General features: G+C 39.2%; 1 protein-coding gene across 10 annotated transcripts in view; it reads right to left on the bottom strand.

Moving 5' to 3' along the window:
- Window positions 1-12,948: 12,948 nt before the first annotated feature.
- ARMC3 (armadillo repeat containing 3) overlaps window positions 12,949-23,553 on the bottom strand; it is a 111,489-nt gene continuing 100,884 nt past the window's right edge. For 3 of the 10 annotated variants that reach the window (XR_008510344.2, XR_008510342.2, XR_008510343.2), the window contains 4 exons: window positions 20,616-20,816; window positions 18,398-18,560; window positions 13,942-14,205; window positions 13,504-13,816 (listed from right to left, as the gene is read on the bottom strand). Coding sequence is in view for 4 of the 10 variants with exons in the window: in XM_024253749.3 (XP_024109517.1) it covers window positions 13,996-14,205; window positions 18,398-18,560; window positions 20,616-20,816 (574 nt within the window). In the remaining 6 variants the exon portion in view is untranslated. Of the gene's footprint in view, window positions 14,206-18,397; window positions 18,561-20,615; window positions 20,817-23,553 lie in introns of those variants that run through there. The other 7 variants (XM_054522059.2, XM_054522061.2, XM_054522062.1 and 4 more) reach the window with 4 other exon arrangements.

The following is a 23,553-nucleotide window of genomic DNA, read 5'->3' as shown; positions in this document are numbered from 1 at the left end:
TTTTCAAAGGCAGAGAGGCAGAGGTTACAGGCAAAGTCATAAATTCATACACGGAGGCTATACATTGGTTTGACCTAAAAGGCAGGACACCTGAACAGAGGGGACACAGGCCATAGGTGGATTCAAAGATTTTTCTGATTTGCAGCTGATTAAAGAGGTGATGTTTTGTCTAAACATTTGGGCTCAACAGAAAAGAATGTTAACTCTGGCTTGTGGAAGTGACCTCCTCCCGGCCCCTCAGGAAGAAATTTAGAACAAAAAACTACAGTCAGAATGCAGTCCTTAATTCCCCCCTTATCTAAGGTCTACATGCCAGTGGAGAGTTTTGTTTGTTTGTTTGTTTGTTTGTTTGTTTTTTGAGACAGAGTCTCGCTCTGTCACCCAGGCTGGAGTTCACCCAGGCTGGAGTTCAGTGGCGCCATCTCAGCTCACTGCAAACTCTGCCTCCCAGGTTCAAGTGATTCTCATGATTCAGCCTCCCAAGTCACTGGGATTGCAGGCATGCACCACCACACCTGGCTAATTTTTGTATTTTTAGTAGAGACAGGGTTTCACCATGTTGGCCAGGCTGGTCTCAAACTCCTAGCCTCAGGTGATCTGCCCACCTCGGCCTCCCAAAGTGCTTGAATTACAAGCGTGAGCCACTGCGCCAGGCCTAGTTTAGGGTGTTTTTCATTTAGTAGGATCTGGGTTTCTGAAAAACAGCTCAGGGACATATGTTAAGATCTTTAGTTTCTATGGGGAACCCAACATTTTGTGACTCTAACTTCCTGGGTTATTCTTTTAAGTTACTATTACCTTCTTGCTTATCAACTTGCTCATTTACTTCTCAGGGGTCGCTTAGGGACCTGGAATTTTCCCTTGAAGGAACTCAAGATTTTCGTTTATTTCCATGCTTGTGGGTGTTTCCCAGCAGGCCCCTAAGAGGGCTCCTTGCTCCCTCTCAAAAGTGGTTTGATCGACTGTTCTCTTTACTTCCAGTGGAGCCCTAGCTAAAAGGAGAGAGGCTATGGATTATTTCTATTTTTTTCTACAAGTTACCAAATAATTCTTTCAGCTTTTAAAAATTAATTTTATTTTCTAATTAATAACTACAAGCTGTGTATACATTCAGGGTGTATGTGGTAATTTAATATAGTCATATAATTTGTAAAGATCAAATCAGTGTACTTGGGATATCCATCACCTTAAATATTTGTCTTTTCTTTATGCTGAAACATTTGAATTATTCTCTTGTAGCTACTTTGAAATGTACAACAGATTATTGTAAATCATACTCTACTGATCTATCAAACACTAGCTCTTATTTCTTCTATCAAATTATATATTTGTACCCCTTTATTTTTATGTCTGAAAATCTGGGTCCCAGTGTTACCGATCACAGATTCTTAGGCTCTCATGCAGTGGAAATTGACAGGAAGCTGAGAAAGTTTCCCAGACAAGCTTTATTGGGGCTTATGCTCAAGCACAAGGCAGACAGTATAGGAGCAAGAATTCTACAGCTGGCTCCTGGAGGGTAGGTCTTTGCAGTGTTTCAAGGAGGGTGATATGAAGATCATGAGGTATGTGAGCATCATTACATGTGCAAGATAGAGCAAGGGGGTGCAGGTACAGGGAGAAATCATGTTAGTGCATACATTGCATGATCAAAAAATGGCACATCAGCCCCTCCTGAGGTGGGGATTTTAGTAGTATAATAAGGCAAAGAGTCAGGATCAGTTATTCTCCTGGTCCTGCATGCATGCAGGTGATTGAGATTAACTCCCTTGGGTAAGAGGTATGGTGGAATGCTGCTTCTCTTAGTTTTCTCACATAGTTTGCAAGGCCTCGTGGTCAGCAGGTATATATGGAAGAAATACATTAGTGGGGTTGGTGCCAAGTTCCGTCTGTGCTCTGTCTAACTGGAGAATAGCATGAATGGGCTGAGGATGGATGATGCTCATCAGGGGCAACCTCTGTGTCAGGAACCGTTTCCACTGCTTTATGTTCATTCATCCACTTACTTCTCAAACGACCATATGAGGAGGGAGCTATCGTCATTGCCGTTTTCCAGGCAAAGAAACTGAGGGCCAGGGGGTGACTTATCCGAGGCTGCTCATTTAGTAGCAGAGCTAGGATCTGAACTGGGTTGTTCTCGGCTGGCGTGTCAGCTGAAAACCACTACACATCCTGCCCCCAACCATGGTGCTTGTGGAGGGTCTTTTCTGATTTTGCTCACATCTATATGTAGCAGTTTTTTTTAAAGTTTATTTTAAGTATCTTTCCGGGTGTCATGCTAATTATAATGTACTAACAATTTACATCTGTAATTATGTACGAGTCTAGGGAGTGAGTGATTCTGTAGCTTGGAAAGAGACGATTCACTTATTATTGCTTCTGAAAGCCATATTGCCAAGTCCCAAGAATAGCAATAGTGTACCACCGGGTACTGGTGCCCAAAGGGAACCCATCATCTAAATATCTTCAAGGCCCAAGGATTTCAGTGCTTATTCCGGTGGCATAAGAACATAAAGGCAAGGAGGTAGGACAACCAACTCCAGTGTGTCTCCAAAACTTTTCATTTCATTGTTTTACAAACAGCAAAACTGGAGTGACAAAACCTTCAAGCTGATGGCATCTTGCAACCAAGTCATTTAGTACAACATGTGTCTCCAATTTTCTTTTCTTTTTTTCTTTCTTTATTTTTTTTTTTTTTTGAGATGGAGTTTTGCCCTTGTTGCCCAGGCTGGAGTACAGTGGCGCGATCTCAGCTCACTGCAATCTCCGCCTCCCGGGTTCAAGTGATTCTCCTGTCTCAGCCTCCCAAGCAGCTGGGACTACAGGCATGCGCCACCGCGCCCAGCTAATTTTTTGTCTTTTTAGTAGAGTTGGGTTTCACCATGTTGGTCAGGCTGGTCTTGAACTCCTGACCTCAGATGATCCGCCTGCGTCGGCCTCCCAAAGTGCTGGGATTACAGGCATGAACCACTGTGCCTGGCTGGGTCTCAAATTTTCTAGACAATTTATTTCATGTATTTTTAATTGTCTTTTTTATGAGATAGGGTCTTATTCTTGTACTCAGGCTGAATGCTGTGGCATGCTCTTGGCTCACTGCAGCCTTGACTTCCTGGGCTCAAGCAATTCCCCTGCCTCAGGCTCTGAGTAGCTGGGACTTACAGGTGTGCACCATCACACCTGGCTAATATTTTTTAAAAAATCATTTGTAGAGAAGGGGTCTCACTGTTTTGCCCATACTGGTCTCAAATTCCTGGACTCAAGATATCCTCCCATCTCTGCTCCCAAAGTGCTGGGATTATAGGCATAAGCCACTGCACCTGGCTAATTGTCATATATATATATATGTACACCCATTAACAATGGCTCCAATTTTGTTTTAGAGAACAATCTCATATTTAAGGTTAAGTGTAGACATTGAGACCTTAATCTGAGCAGAGATTTCCAAGTACACTTGACCTGGGGGAATAATTTGGAGCTGAAAGGGCCCAGAATATGCTATTGTGGCATATAAATTATTTTGAGCAGAGGCATTTGAGTTCCTGAAATCTGTCTAAAAGTAGAGCCTCCCAAGATAACTCAAAAGAATTCAATTATCTTAAATTCTCTTCCTGGAAGCAAACAGAGAAGACTGACTCATCACCAGAGGCTAGAAGTCAGCACCACACCTAAACAACCATTGTGACCAGACGATCATATCTCCTAAGGCTCTATATATCTTTCCAAAAGGTCATTTGTTTTCCCTAAGTGCCCTTTTCTCCCTCCTCTTCCCCAGTTAAGACAGTATAGAAGCCACGAATTCTAACCATCTCTTTGAGTGACACTTTTCTGTGAACTCCCATAAGTACATGATTAAGTCTGTCTTTTGCTAATGTTTCCCGTCAGTTTAATTCACAGGCCCCCAATTACAGAATCTAAAAGGTTAGAGGAAACGTTTCCTCTCTGTCAGAACACCTGCTAAGATCCATTCTGACCTTCTCTCTGGCAGTTCCTAGCTCTTATCTGAGCTCTAAAGGCTTTTGTATCCCTTCTGCATGGTGTCTTTGAGAGACGTCAACTGCACATGAAAACTAACAGAACATGCCCGTGGTGGACCTACTCTCCATGCATTCTCTCCCATGTTTCTGACTCTGAGGGCTCTGAAACTCAACCAGTGACAGGCGGAGGGCAAGAACTGGCTTCTCTCCTGCAATGATTTACTTTAAAGCTGTGGACTGTGATTCCTGGGGGGAAGCCATTCCCCTGCTCTCACCCTGCCTGCATTTTGGGGCCTTTGAAGAGTGGAAACTTAGCAGTTTACAACTATGCCAAAAACTTGATGGTGAGACTAAAGCTAAGCCTAAAAGAAATCAGATGGTTGATATTAAGAGATTTACCGAGACTTTTCTTGTTTCTTGATTTCCTTTCTGGGGATTTCATATTAGTGAGTACATTCCCTGAATGTAATGGTTTAGCAGCATCAGACACAGCAAACTTGAGTCTCCGGACATTTATTTTGTAAGGAACATGTTTGAAAAGGGGCATTTTAATTATCCTGTAAACGTTTTTAACTCAGCAGTAATGTTTACATACCTAGTAATCATGGCTGTCAGGCATGGTGAGAGTTTTACTGTTGTTAAGTTTTGTGATGCTCTTTAAAGCCAGCTAGGATAGGTTTCATGTTGTTACTTCTGAGTGGGACTCTGAAGTCTGTTGCTGGCAATTCATTGCTCCCTTTTTATTATTTATTCTATTATTATCTTATTTAGCTAAGGAAAATAATAACTGCATAAAGAAAATCTCCTCATTCAACAGTTAATTTTTCTTTTCATTCTAATCCTCAAAAGAACAAATAATTGCATACAAGAAAAATAAGCTAAGCTTTCTATCCTGTAAGAGTCTATGGAACTAGCGTATTTATCTCTCTTATTTGTATTAATAAAATGAGACTTTTAATAAAACAATTTTCTGGAAAGCTAAATAAATGAAATCACAGAGCTAGAAAATTGTGTATGCAGATAATGACTATCAATGAGTTAGCAGATAAATGACTTGATAATACAGATATAAATGCATTCATCTGGGCTTTTTAAAGTTTTTCTAAAAGTAAAGACTGTAGAATCAAAAGGACAGCTAGACACAAACTCATATTTTTCAAAGAAAGGAACCTATAAATAAACTAATTGGACTATCACTCGATTTGTATGTCAGATATCTGAGTACTTACAGAGGCCGCTGTTTGCTTCAGCTGTTCTCATCAGTATGATTAACGACTACTTAAAAGTGCCTGATTCCATTTGTATGCCAGCTGTTCTTGTGTAAAACAAACTGGGACTTTCTCAAGATAATCAGAGCCTGACTGTCTGCAGCATTTGGGGGCTGATACCTTTGAGCTGGAAAAGGAAATTAATGACTCTTAGCTCATCGCTCTGAGGTCAGACCCAGACGTTTGTGACTGAAATATACCTAAAGCAGATGCTGCTCACTGGGGACTTGTCAAAATGGGAGCCCGCTCCTTTCCAAGTTCTGGTGGGAAGAAAGCTCTTACCCTATATGGAGCCTTATACATTGTTAGCAGGTTAACAAGAGCCCAAGTCATCTTAATTACACAAACAACCATACTTTAAAAGGTGATAAGGCCAAGTGCGGTGGCTCACACCTGTAATCCCAGCACTTTGGGAGGCCTAGGCGGGTGGATCACCTGAGGTCAGGAGTTCGAGAGCAGCCTGGCCAACATGGCGAAACCCCGTCTCTGCTAAATATACAAAAATTAGCCCAGCATGGTGGTGGATGCCTGTAGTCCCAGCTACTTGGAAGGCTGAGGCAGGAGAGGCTGGGCTCAAGTGTGAGCCCAGGAGGCAGAGGTTGCAGTGAGCCAAGATTGTGCCACTGCACTCCATCCTGGGTGACAGAGTGAGATTCTGTCTCAAAAACGAAACAAGAAAAGGTAGTAAGTATGCCAGTATGCAAGGGGAGGCATTCAAAGTCACAGGTAAGCTCTGTCCACCAAGCAGCAATACTGAGTCATATAATCATAGGAAGTAATGCTGTATCCTCTCTTAATGAAACATTCACACACAGGTAGCAAAGGTGTTGGTGATGGGGAGTAATTTCAGACATTAGCTCCAAAGACAGAATTTCTGCATTTTGACATTCTATTCTACAAATTCAAAAGTAACTGTGTGATGCCAGGCACCGTGACTCACGCCTGTAATCCCAGCACTTTGGGAGGCCGAGGCGGGTGGATCACTTGCGGTCAGGAGTTCAAGACCAGCCTGGCAATATGGTGAAACCCCAACTCTACTAAGAATACAAAAATTAGCTGGGTGGTAGTGGTGTGCGCCTGTAATTCCAGCTACTCGGGAGGCTGAGGCAGGAGAATCACTTGAGCCTGGGAGGTGGAGGTAGCAGTGAGCCAAGACGGTGCCAGTGCATTCCGGTCTGGGCAACAGGGTGAGACCCTGTCTCAAAAAAAAAAAAAAGTAACCGTGTGGTCGTCATATTTGCTACACTGAAAGGCCAAAGGAAATCAGTACCTAATCAGCAATGGGAGTGATTTTCTTTACCACCCAACTACTTTCAAAAATATCCAAAAGAAAATAAAAATGAATTCGAATTCCATTTTAGTCTTTAAGATCAGTTAGTTTAAGGCATTCAGATAGTCAACAAATATTATTCACGTTATCCCTTTGCAAGGAGCTCTTGATAGTAAGGTGTATGCCCAACATAAAATTCTTTTCCATCTCATCGGGAGAGATCAAAGCATAATAGCTAATAATTGTCAAATGCTTATAATTTGACACAGCCCAGCTGCCCGTAGCTGTGTAAACAAAACTTAAGTCATCCTGATTTTCCCAAACCTTTCACCATAAAGGTAAACATAACACAAATGTAAGCTTTTTGTCTTTATCAGCCTGATTCAGTGAAATTAAACCAATAGCCTATCAATAAATCAGCTTAAATAGTTTGGTTTGCCTTAATAAAGACTATATGACAGCCAATCATGAAAAAGACCAAAATGCTTCCTCCTTTGTGCTCTATGAACTGCACTGTTACTGCTGTAAAATTGAGACATTGAGGTCTCCCAGTTTGTGAACTATTCTTTTTTATGCAGGATAAACTCTTAACATTCTAACTGGATCTGATTTTATTTTTTACATTATGTTCAGTACTGTACATGGACTTATTTACTTCTGAGAGCAACCTTATGAAGTGGCTACTATTATTACGTCCCCATTTTAGAGATGTAGAAACCAAGACATTTGCTAAAGATCCCACAGCTAAGAATGGTATAAGTAGGACACTCCAACCCGAGCCTCTCTGACTCCAAGGATCTGCATGCTTCTAATCATGATATCACATACATGTGCATTAAGAAAACAACAACCCCAGGCAGTAAGCATATGAAAAAATGCAAAATGAGTGCCAAAGATGCTATGATAGAAGGTCCCCAGTAGAGCATAAGGCATCAGGGGAAGCTTAGGGAAGAAAGTGAGGCTTGATCTGAATTTGGACTTGAACTTGTAGACAAAAGATTAGTAGGGCAATGTAGTATGATATAGCAGATAACCACCATACTTTTTTACAAATATTCCTTTGGGGTTGCCAGAAAAGAAAATTGGCCTTAATGACTTATGAGGCCCAGCTATTGTGACCTTTTTAATGTAATTATAAATAATATACATATATAATAAGTTTTATATTATATATCTGTATAAAACATGTGAATATCTATATTTATACATATTATAGGGATACTGGCTAGGGTAAGTTCACATATCCATGTATGAATCGTCTCTATTTTACAGATGAGAGATTTCATAAAGACTGTTAAGTATTGATGAAGCTATTGGGAGATAATGATCCATGGGTCTCCCTTGTTCTGCACATTTTCCTGATTGACTTTTGTTCCAGACTATCTTTTCAAGGGTATTGGTGAATAGCCTTGGCAAATAATATAGTGTCTCTCTTGCTGCTAATTATACTCATGTTTTTTTTTTTTTTTTGAGACAGAGTTTCACTCTTGTTGCCCAGGCTGGAGTGCAATGGCGCCATCTTGGCTCACTGCAACCTCCACCTCCCAGGTTCAAGCAATTCTCCTGCCTCAGCCTCCTGAGTAGCTGGGATTACAGGCATGTGCCACCATGGGCGGCTAATTTTGTATTTTTAGTAGAGACGGGGTTTCTTCATGTTGGTCGGGCTGATCTCGAACTTTCAACCTCAGGTGATCCTCCCGTCTCAGCCTCCCAAAGTGCTGGGATTATAAGTGTGAGCCACTGCGCCCAGCCCTTCCTGCTCGTTATAAAGGATTTGGGTTCTCTAAGCTCAGAGTTCTTCTCTAACACAAACCACTGCATTGATAGGCATCCATCTGGGTCTATCCATGTTTTCCCCATGAGACTTGGGAGCAAGGAGATTTGACACAAATAGCCTGGCTCATGCTGCTTGCTTTGCTGTGAGTAATAAAATCCTTTGTCTCTGATCCAGATATCTCATGTCTTATTCCAGCAACAATAAAATTGGCAGTTAGCTTGCAAGTAGGATAAAATCTCAGACCCTTCACAGTTCTTGACAAAAGTATAGAAGATAGGAGGTTTATTTTCTTATGTAGATTGGTCAAATCTGTCCTCATCCCATTGAAAAATAAGGCATCTGTGTTGGCATCCATTGGAATAACATCAAGCAGATCCGTCTTAGAGCCCAGAGAAACCAGGAAAGGCAAATGCCAGGGTGGGAGTCTCCCCTGAATACTTAGCTAAGGTGCCCAGGGATTATACTAAGTAAAGTGAAGCCTTTCCATGTCCTTATCCTCAAAGTGCTCATCATCTAAAGCAAGGGTTGACCTACTATGGTCCATGAACCAATCTGGCTCCCCACCTGTTTTAGTAGATACAGTTTCATTGGTTAGGTATTATCTATGACTGCTTTTGTGCTGCAATAGCAGAGTTGAGTGGCTGCAGCAGAGATGGAATGGCCTGCAAAACCTAAAATATTTACTCTCTGGCCCTATAGAGGGATCTAAAGAGAGAGACAAATGCTTGAAGAATGAGGAATTCCCTTAAAACATGCTAAAGGCAAACAGAACATTATGTGTGCATAGAATAGAGAGCTACACACACACACACACACGTGCACTCACATATACAAATGCATATGCCACCCCCCACCTGTCATTTATATGCATGGTCTTATTTCACCCTCACAACAGCTTTATGAGACATATAGGTTGGAAGCATGGCCTCTGAAGCCAAACTATGTTTAAATTGAAAGCTTTGCCACTTACTAGCTGGACAATCTTGGGCAAATTACTTAACCTCTCTGTGCCTGGGTTTTCTCACTTGTTAACTGTAGGTAGTCCTACCTATGCATCACAGGATTACTCCAAGAGTTGAAACTACAAAGAACAGCTTCTGGCACATTGTAAACGATATATAAATATTTGCTATTATTTTTCCTTACTTTCCAGAAGACTAAACTGAGGGAGAGAGAGGTTAAGTAATTTTCTCAAGGTCACACGGCTAGAAAAAGTGAGAGACAGAGCTTAATCTCAGCTCTGATTCTAAAGAGGTGCTATTGTATTGCTTCTCAATAATAAAGACTTATTGAATTTTTTATCCCTGCTATTATTTTAATTCTCAATAATAAGGGCTTATTGAATTTATAAGTAAAATCACCACAAGAAAATTTCTTTACCTTTTCCAACAATGCTTTTTATTTTTTAAATTGTGATTTGTGGTTTATTTATTGGTAGATCCTACAGGTCTCTTGTACTATGTGAGTTCCACAAGAACTTTATTTGAATTCACTATATTAATATATTCCCACCTGACACTTCGATGATTGTCCTTGGAAATGAAGTCCACTTTTATTATTAAATTAATTATATTCATGGCTTTAAAATGTTAAACCTAAGCAAAGCTTTTGCTAGTGATCTATATAATACTACTGAGGTAATTTTAAATAAAGAATAGGACTTTTAAATATTAATCCCTAAATAAGTGACTTGACACTATTGTATTGCTCCTAGAATATACCAAGAACAGTGATATTTTTCCATATAGTGTTTAGTAAGTTCATCCTACCCCTGTATTCAGTTGAGTTTAAAAACAAACAGTGGCTGGGTGTGGTGGCTCACGCCTGTAATCCCAGCGCTTTGGGAGGCTGAGGTGGGCGGATCACCTGAGGTCAGGAGTTCAAGACCAGCCTGGCCAACATGGCAAAACCCATCTCTACTAAAAATATAAAAATTAGCTGGGTGTGGTGGCAGGCGCCTGTAATCCCAGCTACTCGAGAGGCTGAGGCAGGAGAATAACTTGAACCCGGGAGGTGGAGGGTGCAGTGAATCGAGATGGCACCACTGCACTCCAGCCTGGGCAACAGAGTGAGACTCTGTCTCACAAAACAAACAAACAAACAAACAAAGAGCATGTAAATACAGCCTCTCTCTAGATAGTTCTAAGGAAAAATGCACCATCTCTTGAAACCCCATTCCTCATCTCCAGATTGCCAACTCTGGCAGGGGAATACTGTAAGAGATATCTTGCTGAGAAACAAGTTACTTGCCATTGAAAGTAATGACAAAAACCGTAATTACTTATGAGATGGGAGGATCACCTGAGCCCTGGGAGGTCGAGGCTGCAATGAGTTATGACTGTGCCACTGCATTCCAGCCTGCGTGACAGAGTGACCCTGCCTCAAAAAATAATAATAATCCATTTGATTTTACATGTTATTTTGAGCTTCTGGAAAAGTATTTTTCATGGATGAAGTCCTGCTTCTTTGGCAAGGAAATAATACATTTGATGTGTACTTATTAAAAGTATTAAACACATTTGATGTGTACTTATGAAAAGCACAGTGCAAACTTCAATTCTCATTTATGATGCTTGCTTAAAGATCAAAGCTTGTGAAATGGATTTTATTTAACTGTCCATTTTCCATTTAATTAACAGCTATTTTTAAAAGTTAGTTATTAATTTTAATGAAATGTTTTGATCTCCAGAAGTAAAACTCTGGATTTTGGATCTGACAGAACAACTACAAGTTACTTTATATAAATTGTCTTGAAATGTCACCACCACAACAATTGCCAGGGTTTTAAGGGACATCCAGGATTCTGACTAAAATCTCTGTAGTTTCAGATATTACCCCATATGGTTTGGGTCTAGTTCTGACCAAATTACACATTATTCCAGGCCAAAGCATATAATTCCTGAAGGATATCCTTAGCACTTTTCCCTCTCGCTGTAGCAACTGAGGAGATCTTGTATTCCAGGTGCTGCAGGTACAAAATGGAGGAACTTCTGTCAGCCTGGGTTCTTGAATGACTGTGTGGAACCGAGCTCCCACTATTGACCTATGTTTGATATGTAATGTGATAAAAGACCTAAGCCACTGAGATCTGAGGATTATTACCCCTATAGAAAAGTGTTGTCATCTCTGTCTATTTTTCAAGTGTATTGTCTTTTTCTTATTGATTTTTAGAAGATCTTTGCTTATTGAGAATGTTAACATTTTGCTTGTTAAATATGCTGTGTTTTTTTCTCCCTGTCAATAATTTTGCTTACAGTGTATTTTGCTGACAGGAATTTAAGAGTTTTATGTAGCCAAACTTGTCATATATGTTCTTTTATGACTTCTAGTTTTTCTGGCATAAATAGAATCTCCCTTCTCACGATTATAATTTTCCCCAAACCAGTTACTGAATAGGCTATCATTTTTCCACTGGGCAAAAAAGCTACTTTTAACAATGCTAAATCCTACCTATATGTATGGATTTGTGTCTGGAGTCTTAATTTTTTTTAATTTTTATGACTTTACCTTCCTAATTTGCTTTTTATTTCTTTTTAATACATGTTCTGATAAGTGAGACAATTCCTCTGTATTTTTCTATTTCAAAATATTCTTAGTTTTTATACACATTCATTCTTCTAAATAAATTTTGCTGTTTGTCAATTTCAGAAAAGAAATGTGTTGGGATTCTAATAGAAATTATACTAATTTTAGATATTAATATGGGGGACTGAAATCTTTTTACTACTGAATTTCCCATCAAAGAGCATGCTGTTCCTGGAAAGGACATCTCCATTTATTCGAGTCTCATTAAAATTCTGTAGTTTTTCTTGCATAGTTCTTGTTAAATTTATTTCTATGTATTTTATAACTTTTGTTGCCATTGCAAATGTATTGTCTTTGTATAATTGGCTGATTATTAAATTTTATGGCTCTACATTTAAACCAAGTAAAACAGAAGAAATGAACTTTGAAAACCTGTATGAGAACTAAATTTAAAGTATCTCTGTTCAGTAATTATCTAGAAACTAGTTGAAAGAGACATTGTACAGAATTGTCTCAAAGATTAAAAAAAAAAGATCTTTGGCATGCACCAGATTTTAAAAAGTAGTGTATACCCGGGCCCTATCCTAGTGGCTCTGCATAGAACGTTTGCCTAATTCCACTTTGATGTTGGGGCCTTGGCCTGTGAAACTTCTCTTCAGAACTTACTAGGAGGTTGGTTTTTGACGATGTTATTTTCTATATTACATTTTGCCATCTCTATGAATCTACCAAAGAGAAATTCCCCTGATATTTGTTCCACCTGAGAAATTGGTCTGTGCTTTTATCTAGCAGATCCTAGTGTAAATCACATAATGGATAAATAACATTTCCCCTCACACTGGCTGCCAGTGAGTATAGAGGCAAATTTCCATTCATCTCTAACAAATGCACTGCATTTTTGTGAATTCTAATCTTTGGATCCAAATCTTATTCCTGCTTTGTTGGACTTTTCTACACTTATGCCTGTATTTCATTTATTTTTTTTCCTTCTTATATCCCATGGATCTTTGTAATCCACTTTAAATACTTTCTGGATCAAAACAGACTTTAAAATGCAGAGGAAAAACCTACAAATAGGTTTGTATCCCATAATCCACACTTTAATTTTATAAAATTCTATGATAAATAATTACCACGCCATTTGAAATAAATTTATTCTGAAATAAAGAATTATATTATTTGAAATTACAAATTAATACAAAATAATTTTAGCTTTAATTTCTAAAATCAAATTCACTTTAAAACGTCTTCTAGGAAAATGACTATACAGGTCAACACTGGACTTTAGGCGTGACTAGGCAATATGTACTTCATGAGATTCATCACATTAGTAGTTTTTGTCTTATCATTTGAAATGTGAATTTACTCCCCATTTTGTGCTCAATACTAAAACACAGTTCCTCAGCAAAGATTTGCTCTACCTTTATGCTTCAAAGTTTTCCAAAAAATAAAAATTTTTAGTTCTATAAATTGAAAATAATATATTAATGGCCCAGCATTAAAATGTGGAAGAGCAAATCAGAATTGTTTTTAGCTGAAGGTATGTTTCCAAGCTAACACAGACAAGATGAAACCAAAAACATTTTATGGAAATATACTTTAGAAATATTTTTAATTCACTATATTAAAGTGTTTTTAATGATGAATTTTTAAAAATAGAAACAAAAATTTTTAGAAAGGAATTTTTAACACTCAGACAGATCTGTGTTTATTCTATCTAAACTATCAAAATCTTAAATGAAACTGAGACAAGGTAACTGCAAATACTAAAAATTCACTTAGTTTGCTTAACTGAGCGTGCCTGAAGCATTCTGGGCACGAAAGATGACAGTCATGAGGCCACAGTGTTGTCTTGGGTGCAGCAGCTGAGCACTACATGTGATTCCTATATGACAGAGACGCTCCTCAGGACACAGTAGGCTGGATGAATTTCGACAACAATCAGCTTTATGTGAGGGTCAGTGAGCAGAAAATGACCTAATAAGACAGAACTCTTGCCAAAAGCCTGAAATCAGAAGCACAGCAAAGTTCACTCCAAGTTTCCTAATTTCTACGCAGAGAAAACATTTCTAATACTTTTATTTAAAGTTTTTATTTAAAGAGATAAAATCAATTTGGAGAATGTCTTACAGAGTGTACACAGTGAATTTCTTGTTTGAGCCTCTCTTGTGTTCGTCTGATGGCTTAAAGGAATCTGTAAAGATCAGCCTCTCGACTTCTCAACTTCATCAGTCCGCCTGGATGGAACATGAGGTCAACCACGTACATCTCAGGAGCGGGGAGGCCCCCAGTCACTCCCTTCCGAGATTCATTCTGCAGCATGACTTCATTCCACGCTCTACCGTACTCTCCGCGAACTAGGGAGCAACCAATGCCAATTCTGTCAGCCAGAGCCTGCAGGAGAAAACAAGAGATCAACCAAGGGTGATGCGGGAGAGGGGTGGGGAATATCCTATTTGTAATTGCACACCTTGATTGAAGGTGAAATACACAAGTCTTGCAAAGAAATGTTTAGATAGGAGGCTGAAAGATGTGGGCTACTGGTATAGGGGCCAATCAAATGTGATAAATTCCCTTTATCAAATGTGATAAATTCACTCAAGTTTCTGTAGATGCAAAATCTCTGTGTAGGTCCTGCTGGGAAGTCACCTTTTTCAGGTAGTAACACTATTGTATCAGATGGGGAAGGTGGTTGGAAAAAAGCTATTCTGTGCACTCTTGGCACTAGTGCATCTATCCATCTTTCCAAACTTCTGGGCTCTCCCTGGCTGTGAAATGCAGTGGGACTGAATGGAGGCATCACCCTGGGGCGTGGGCTCTTTCCAGCTAAACTATTCTGCGTGCCATGGGGCAGGAGAGGCAGAACTGTCGGTGCCTGGTCCTAGGGCTTCTTGCTGCCACCTCACCAGAGACTACTTTGGTTCCTTGGAAATTGTCTCTTCAATTTGCCCTCTGATGATTCCTGATTTTGAGGTTATTAAAACAAAGTATCTCTAATCTGGAGACTACTCAGCCACTTTATAGTAAACAGGATAGCTGGCTCAGCCTGCCTGGGTCTGGATTGTAGCCCAGATCTGAGAACGACTAGCCGTGCACCCCAGCGAGGGACTTGGCATCTCTGGGCTTCCATGGCTTCATCTGAGAAATGAGGGGAGCAACAGTACGTTCTTCATAAGGTGTTAGGAAGATGAAGTCAATTATCTGTCCAGTGCTTAAAGCAGCAAACACCAGCAAGGCTACATACTCAGTTAATACTCCATAGCACCAGAAGGCAGGAATTGTGTTGTTTTAGTACCTTGTATATGTATATATTAATTTATTGATTACTGACAATATAATGACTGCACCAGGTCACTGTGTCTTGGGTGGACCATGATGATTAAGACATGGTTATCATTTTTAGAGCCTTACATTCTACATAGACCTACTGGTAAAGAATCAACTATAACACAAACAGTACCTGAATGTATGGCACTCACAGTTCAGTGGGGTAGAGAGACAAAAATAAATATATAATTATAAGATGTTTCCAAAAGTAACACTCCATGTCAAAGCCTTGTGAATCATCAAAACAACCAACCCTGTGGAATAGATGCTATTGTTTTTCCCGTTTTATAGAGGGTAAAACTGAGGTCGCATAATTTTCCTAAGGTTATGGTATGTGGTGACGGAGAGTGAGAGTAAGGGCATCTGTCTCTGGAGTCTGAGTTCTTAATGTCACGTTAATAACTGCTGCTGACTGAGGTGAAGGAATTCCCATCTGAAACTCCCTGTTTTCTTTGTGAAGCGGGACACAAGGTCACCTGCTTAGAGGGGAGCAGTGCAGATGGAAGGGCTTGGCAAAGGGCAGATGTGGGGCCCAGTAGCTGAAGGAAATAGGAAAAAGCCTGCCACTAGGAGCTGGGAAAGGGTGGCCTATAGAGGAGTGGCCTGTAGGTGGCGTGTATGAGTGAAAAGACAGGCAATCAGAACAAGGCCTGGTTGGCAAGGCAGAGGGTGGAAGGATGGGAGGAGAGGGAATGGGGGAAATTAGTGAGCAAGTGAATTATTAAGGCTGTGGTATATTTGTCTATCCTGCCTAGGGAAGAAAGTAAAGCCAAACAGGCCAAAAAACTGGAAGAAAATAAGGGAGATAAAGAGTATACATAGAAGGGCTGAAGGATTTAGGAGGAGGGGAAGGATAAGATATTTTACCAGTGAGTATTGGTGTTCAGAATTTCAGTGGTGGGAGATTTCTGGCTAATTAATTGCATGACTCAGTTGAGATGTGAGGGTAATTCTGTTTGGCATAATGAGCTTAAGATGCCTGCTATGAACTGAATGTTTGTGTACTCCCCCAAATTCATATGTTGAAGCCCTAATCCCTAATGTGATGGTATTTGGAGGTGGGAGTCTTTGGAAGGAGACTAGGTTTAGATGAGGTCATGAGGGTAGACCCCACGATGGGATTAGTGTCCCCATAATAAGAGACAGGAGAGCATGCTTGCTCTCCACCATGTGAGGATACAATGGGAGCCTTTTCTCTGCCATTTGAGGATACAGCAAGAAGGTGGCTGTCTGCAAACCAGGAAGGGAGCCCTCACTAGACACTGAATCTGCTGGCACTCTGATCTTGGACTTCTCAGCCTCCAGAACTATGAGAAATAAATAAATGCTGTTTAATCTTCCAGTCTATGGTATTTTGTTATAGCAGCTCAACTTGACAAATACAGTGCCTATGAGACACTCATATAGAGCTAGCTGGATATTAATCACATACATAGATCTGGAATCAGGGGAGGTTTGAAGGATGAAGGAAATAATCTGTAGATTTTAGGTATTTAGGTACTATTTAAGGCCATATGAAGGAAAACCTCGCCCTGCAAAGTACATAAAGGGAGAACAGAAGAGTGTCTGGGTCAGAACCTTGAGGAACCCCAATATTTAAGAGAGACCTGGAGGTGTTCTCCAATTCTTTGACCTGTTAAGAAAGGCAGACAATAGGGAGATCACTAAGGTCCTTATTGAGAGAGTGGGAGCAAAAGCCAGATGGCCGTGAGTTAGGACAAAAATGAGAGGTGTGCCAAAGAATGACAAGGAGCTAAGATGACTCAGAATTTTGACCAGGAATGGGAATTATCTATGGGTAGAAGCAGTGTGGTAGGTCTTTTATTCAGGTAGGTGTGGGCTCAAATTTCAGCTCCACCTATGGTTGACCTTGGGTAAAATTATTTCTCCAGGTATCAGTTTGCTCACCTTTAAAGCAAGGGTAGTCATTTCTATATTTGGCATTTTTGAGACTCTTCACAATTATAGTTATCAAGACCCTGGCATATAGTTCAAAATGATGTTAGTCATGGTAATAGGATTTAAGGTAGTAATTGTAGCTATTATGATAAAAGCTTTATATTTTCTCCTTATATACTGCAGACTTAAGCATGTTTAGATTTTAAAGGGGAAAATAGCTAAGAGAGAGAAGAGTTAAGACAGGAGAGAAGGAAGAATTGATAGAGCAGGCAATCCAAGGGAATAGAAAAGGCTGGCACTTAGATAATAGGATTAGCTTGGAACTGGAGGTAAGATGCATGTGAATGCAATGATGTTTATAAGTATTTGGGAAAGGGTAGGAAATTTATGCATTTAGTCTATAGTTCACATTTTCCCAGCTTCTGTTATATGCCAGACACTGGATATGATGGAGCAAAAGATCACCCCCTCTCTTCAACCTGATCCTTCTCTGATGTCCCCATTTCAGGGAATAATGCCATCATTACCAGCTGCCCCACTCAAAGCCCAGAAATCGTTTTGTTCTTCTCATGTACTCTCTCGCACCACGCCTAGGATTTAGCATGGATCAACCACATTTCTTGCTCAGTCACCTTCTAACTGGTTTTCCTGCCTCTAGTCTTACCCCTGCTCTAATTCATTCCCCGTTCTGTTGCCTGAATAGTGGTTCAAAATGATGTTAGCCTCTTGAAAACTTCCAGTGGCTACTGTTATATTTTAGGGTAATAAAATAATGGCCAAACTTACATGATGCGTTATGATCTAGCATTCGCCCCTCCTCTTTTCCTCATGCACACAAACTATTCTACCTTCCTCAGATAGACCACTGATTCTCATACCTGTATTATTTTGCATAAGATGTTTTCTCTGTTTAGAATACACCTGTTTTCCTTCTTTACTTGATAAACCCTGTGCAGCCTCTCATACTTGGGTTATATATCAGCTCTTTCTCTGGAATTTTCCCTGACTTCACTTTGGAAGCTGCAAGTCTGGTTTAGGGACTGTCATTTTAGTATCTCTGTGCTCTCAGGCCCTAGCAGAGGCCCTCACCATAGTAGGTGTATGGTCACTATTGAATAAATATGCTTCTAGTAGTCTGGTGACTATATAGGCAGGTATGTGTGTGTATGCATGCATATATTCATATATATGTATGTGTATGCTTGTATATATGTATATATACACTTATGTGTCAGATATAAACAAATCTAAATGGTAGAATTAATAATATCCAGTTAAATGTTAGCAACTGGCCTACTCCAATATGATAAAGACAAAGCATTTTTACTTAATGGCAAATGAGGCAAAATACTTTACATACCTTGAAAAGCAAAGCTCGATGGTAGAAGATCCCTTTTTTGACATGTCCAATTGGTATAACATTGGATTTAAGTTGAAATTTCAGTTCACTTATGTGAAGTTCCCAGCTGAAATCAGGTAGTTTCTCTTTTGGAATCTTACCACCCATTTTCTCTGCCACATACCTGTGTCAATTACATTGAGATCAAATCAGTCAATTTTAATAACTCACTTAGGATGCTTTGAGTGTAATTACATGTAAATATACATGTAAAAATGACATTTGCTGTGACTTTTATTGTGTTTATTTTTGAGAAAGTACTAACCATAAATAGGTTAGCATGCTTACTGTATGGAAACCATCATATATAAACGGAAATTCTAGCAATTTCATTCAATTTGAAGGAGAAAATGGGCGCTAATTTTTTCCAATACTTATAACAAGATAAAATCAATATAACACTAAATATCAATGCAGTTTTACAATTTTATCTTACTCTTGAAAAGTATTTTTTAATATTTTAATCTGAAATCCAAGGAAGGAATTGAAGTAACATACCGTTCTTCTTTTAAGGAATTTAAACTCAGAGACAAGACACACACACAGAAAATTTTCCCATTAGATTTACGAACATTTTCAAGTTTTATATTTTTATTTTTTCTTTAAAAATTTATTTTAATTTAGAGAAAGACATGGTGTGACTTAACACTGAAGTCAGGAGCAAGGAAGAAGAGGAAGAGGCAAAAAGAAAAATAAAGTCACAGATCTGCGGGCAAGGCAGGATAAATGTGGTATACATTGCTTGTGGATTTCTCCTAATATTAGGCTCTCACTGAAGAAGTCAGTAAACACACCTGCAATACCCTTTGTCTCTGAAGACCACTACATTCTTGGAGTAAAGGCAGAATTGCAATTTTATTTTTTAATTTGTATTTATAAAGAGAGATGAGAGTCTCACTATGTTGCCCAGGCTGGTCTCAAACTCCTGGCTTCAATACATCTTCCCATCTCGGCCTCCCAAAGCACTGGGATTACAAGCATGAGCTAGTGTGCCTGGCCCAAATTGTGAATTTTAAAGAAATTCCTCTTGCTGCATGTGAAACCAAGCAAAGAAGAACAATGATTTAAAAAAAGAAAAAAAGAGAGAGAGAGAGAAAGAGTTGGAGAGAAAGCTGTTGAACTGACTGCAGTTCCACCAAGCCAGGGGTACTTTAGTGAATGCCAGAGAACGAGAGCCATGGGAACATATCTCTGCCTCTCTCTGTATCTTGGTGTGGGCTCAGGTTAAAAAAAGACAATTGTTTGAGAATGATGAAAAGTGTTACTGATAGGAACAAAGCATGAAGAGATTTGACAAATGTTCACATAAGCCAAGACAGAGTTCCACTTGAGCCATCACTTCTCAAGGACATCAGGAACACTTCAGTAGCCAAAAATGTTCTCTTCCAGTTCTGGCTGACAAAAAGTCAATGATCTGGCAGCTGTGTTACTTGCACTTGTCACATCCAGGTTTCATGATAGCAACTCACTGCTATTTGGAGGAGATGCAAGCTCCCATGGAGACCGCAGCTGTTGCACAAGCCAGCAGCTTACCTACTGAGTGGTGTCAGTCACGAAGCCTGTCATCACTTCTGGTGATTCCTAACCCCTTACAGCTACCAAGTCTAATTCCAGCCTTTACCTGGTGTAATTAAACACTCTAATGAAGAAGACAACTTCACTGGCTTATACAGAGCCCTGAGCCTGCCTAAGCAGCCATTGTTTAGAATGCTCACACCCCACTTAGAGTAACATGAAACACGAAATATCAGAAACAGATCAGAAAAAGAGACATTGGACATTTGTATTAGAAAATTTATCAGTTTACAAATAATTCACAGTAGGATTCCTTTAACTTATGAACACCCCATCCACCTAAGGGATGATTTAATTTTCACACTTTTGATTCATTCATAACTTCTGCAGGATCACATTGAAAGATGCTTTTCATGGTCTAGCTGAAGAAAATGACAGGCATTTTTCTTGAAGCAATTTCCAGCTCCTATCTCTGATTCCTAGTGAACATATGACCTAAATAGAAACTGAGGACTTTTCCAGTTCATTGTGTTTCTGTGTCAGAGTCAGAGTGCTGTAAGCTTCAATTTTATTTATGGTGTATTTGTCTAAAACATGGCTAAAATGTATATGACACTAAAATTTTTTCAGAAATTAAAAACACGTATATACATAGACAACTTACTTTGCCAGATCCTCAATCTGTTCCTTAATATTGGTTATTGGCAGTATTGATTTGGTCACCTCATACACATACATAGAGAAATCAGGGTCAGAGGGAGGACACCATTCTTTGTCAGAGCTTCCTTCACCAACAAATTTTGGTACCGCCATAACCTCTTCCTCTTCTTTCACTTTTTCCTCTTCTTTTTTTCCTTTGCCTTTCCTTTGAAAGTAAACAAGGGCAATCAAAATCACATCTTCTGCTAAACAAACAAACAAACAATTGCTCTTGCATTTCTGAGAAGAGCATCACAGAAAAAAGGTACAGTGAACTCTTGAGCAACACGAGATTGAACTGTGTGGATCCACTTATATGTGGATTTTTTTTCAGTAAATACAGTTGGCCCTTCTTATCCATGGGTTCTGCATTCCACAACCAAATGTGACTGAAAATACAGTATTTGTGCTATGTAAAACCCGCAGATACAGAGAGCTGACTTTTCATATACGTGGGTTCCACAGAGCTGACTGTGGGTCTAGAGTATGCATGGATTTTGGTATCTATAGGGCTTCATGAAACCAATTCCCCATGGATACAGAGGAATGACTGTATTTTATACATACATAAAGTTTTCAAATTTTCATTTTCAATGACAATTGGAGAATTTTACAGAGTCTATATTAGGCAGGACAAACTAATTTTCAAGAGAACATTGTGTGATTGATATATATTATTAAAATCATATATTGGTCTTCTGCACAATTGCCTAGCAAGGTGTCTGGCACATAGTAGTAGGTATGTAATACATATTTATTGAATTAGAAACAATTAGGTTGCCTTCTCAGAGAGTCTAAGCCAGCTACATCATCTGTTACTTCAGTTAAGACCTTCTGCAGGAATAATTTGGATTGCTATTTTTAAGGAAAATTATTCAAAACAAGGAAATAAAGCAAAAAAAAAAAACCTACAAAATGAGAATGGCATGTAATCTCCATGACATATAAGAACAAAGACTCATCCAAGGTTTATATAGAGAAATGTACTTAGTTTAGTACTTAATAAAAATGAAATTTTAATTAAAAGTTCTGGCCTTAGAGAATTACTAGTTAGCATGTATATTTTAACATGTAGCGATGCAAATAATTCCTGTCCAATGGAAAAGATACTCTCAAAGGTTACAGTTTATCGTCCTATAGGATGTTAATCAATTTGGCATGTAATTCAGCAATCTTTTTCTAATATTCCTTAGTTAAATTGGATAGAAATACCTTCCACCTAAACGGTTCTTTGAACCAGTATGAACATCTTACTGGTTCCCTCCCTAATTAATGAGTCAAACAAAAACAATAGCATGGGTTCTTATTCCAGGTAATGTGGAGTAAGCATACTTCACCCTGTCTGTCCCATTGAATACAGTCACAAAAGCTGGACAGGATGCATGCAACAGCTATTTGAGGACTCTGAAAAGTAAATAGCAGCAGGAAGAGCAGAGAAGAACAAAATTTGAATTAATACTCTACTGATGATGAGTTTATCCTTCTATTGAATTCCATAATTCCCCATGATGAAATAAACTTAGCCCAGTGACTGGAAGTGAACATGAGCACAGACAGAGAAAGCTCAAGAAGATGCCCTCTTGAGAGAAAGAAAAAGAATAAAGGAAAGCCCCAGTTTTCATTTTTGTTCTTTCTAATTTTTCTTCATTCTTGCGCATTCTAAGCCCATAAGGAATCCTGTAACAGTGGTGGCGCTGGTGGCACTAGGATCCTATAAGAGCCTAAAATTGCCTTATACTACCTCAGACCTTCTGCTGTTTGGCTGCAGATATGGGTGCAGTCATGGCAAGAGTGGAGTAGATCAAAGTAAATAAAGTTTTCTGGCTGGAGGACCTAAAGGGAAGCCCCCAAAGAATCAGAAAAAGCAAGGAAGATTATGGAAAAGAAGGAGCTCAGAAAAGCAACCCCATTAAATTATTTATAAATTCCTAGGCTTATCCTGAGTTGTGCATGCATGGCTTGACCCTCAACAGCGCATACATAGACTTTGAAAACTGAACTACTGGATAGACTGCCATCCAAGTCCCAAAGTGGATACTGGTTGGCATACATGCAGAACCAATCCAAATAGCACTGCAAAGACTTTGAAAATTCAACTGACATGGGAATGACAATCCACAGAAGCCTGGTTGGGATTGGAAGCCTGAACTCAACTTAGTCAATTGCCTGCTAAAACATACCCAAAAGGAATATTCTTAGAATGTAAATACAACCCATAAATAAGACTCATAGGACTTATAACTTATTATAATCTAAAATTACTCATTATATGAAGAACCAAGAAAATCTCAACTCATATAGGAAAAGACAATCAATAGACACCACTGCCTAGATGACCCAGATGTTGATTACACAAAGACTTTAAAAATGCTTCAAGAAACAAATCAAATACTCTTGAATAGAAGTTTAAAAATCTTAGAAATAAATAGAAGACATAAAAATATAATTTTGGAACTGAGAGATACATAATTAAAAGTTTAAAAGAACATAACTCCCTAAATGGGTTTAATAGCATAATGAAGATAAAAGAGGAACTAGCCAATGTTGAAGATAGAACAATAAAAATCATCCAATCTGAACAACACAGAGAACAAAATTGTTGTTGTTGTTGTTGTTTGTTTGTTTTTGAGACAGCGTTTCACTTGTTGCCCAGGCTGGGTTGCACTGGCTGCCACCACTTCTCACTGTAGCCTCAAACTTTCAGTGCTCAAGTGATCCTCCCACCTCAGGCTCCTGAGTAGCTGGGAGCACAGGTGTGTGCCACCATGCTCAGCTAATTTTGTTTTTTATTTTTTTGTAAAGACAAGGTCTCACTATGTTGCCCAAGCTTGTCTCCAACTCCTGAGCTCAAGCAAAACTCCTGCCTTGGCCTCCCAAAATGCTGCAATTACAGGTTTGAGCCA

Source organism: Pongo abelii, chromosome 8, assembly GCF_028885655.2.
Source record: "Pongo abelii isolate AG06213 chromosome 8, NHGRI_mPonAbe1-v2.0_pri, whole genome shotgun sequence".
NCBI classification, from domain to species: domain Eukaryota; kingdom Metazoa; phylum Chordata; class Mammalia; order Primates; family Hominidae; genus Pongo; species Pongo abelii.
This window is presented reverse-complemented; position numbering and strand designations above follow the sequence as displayed.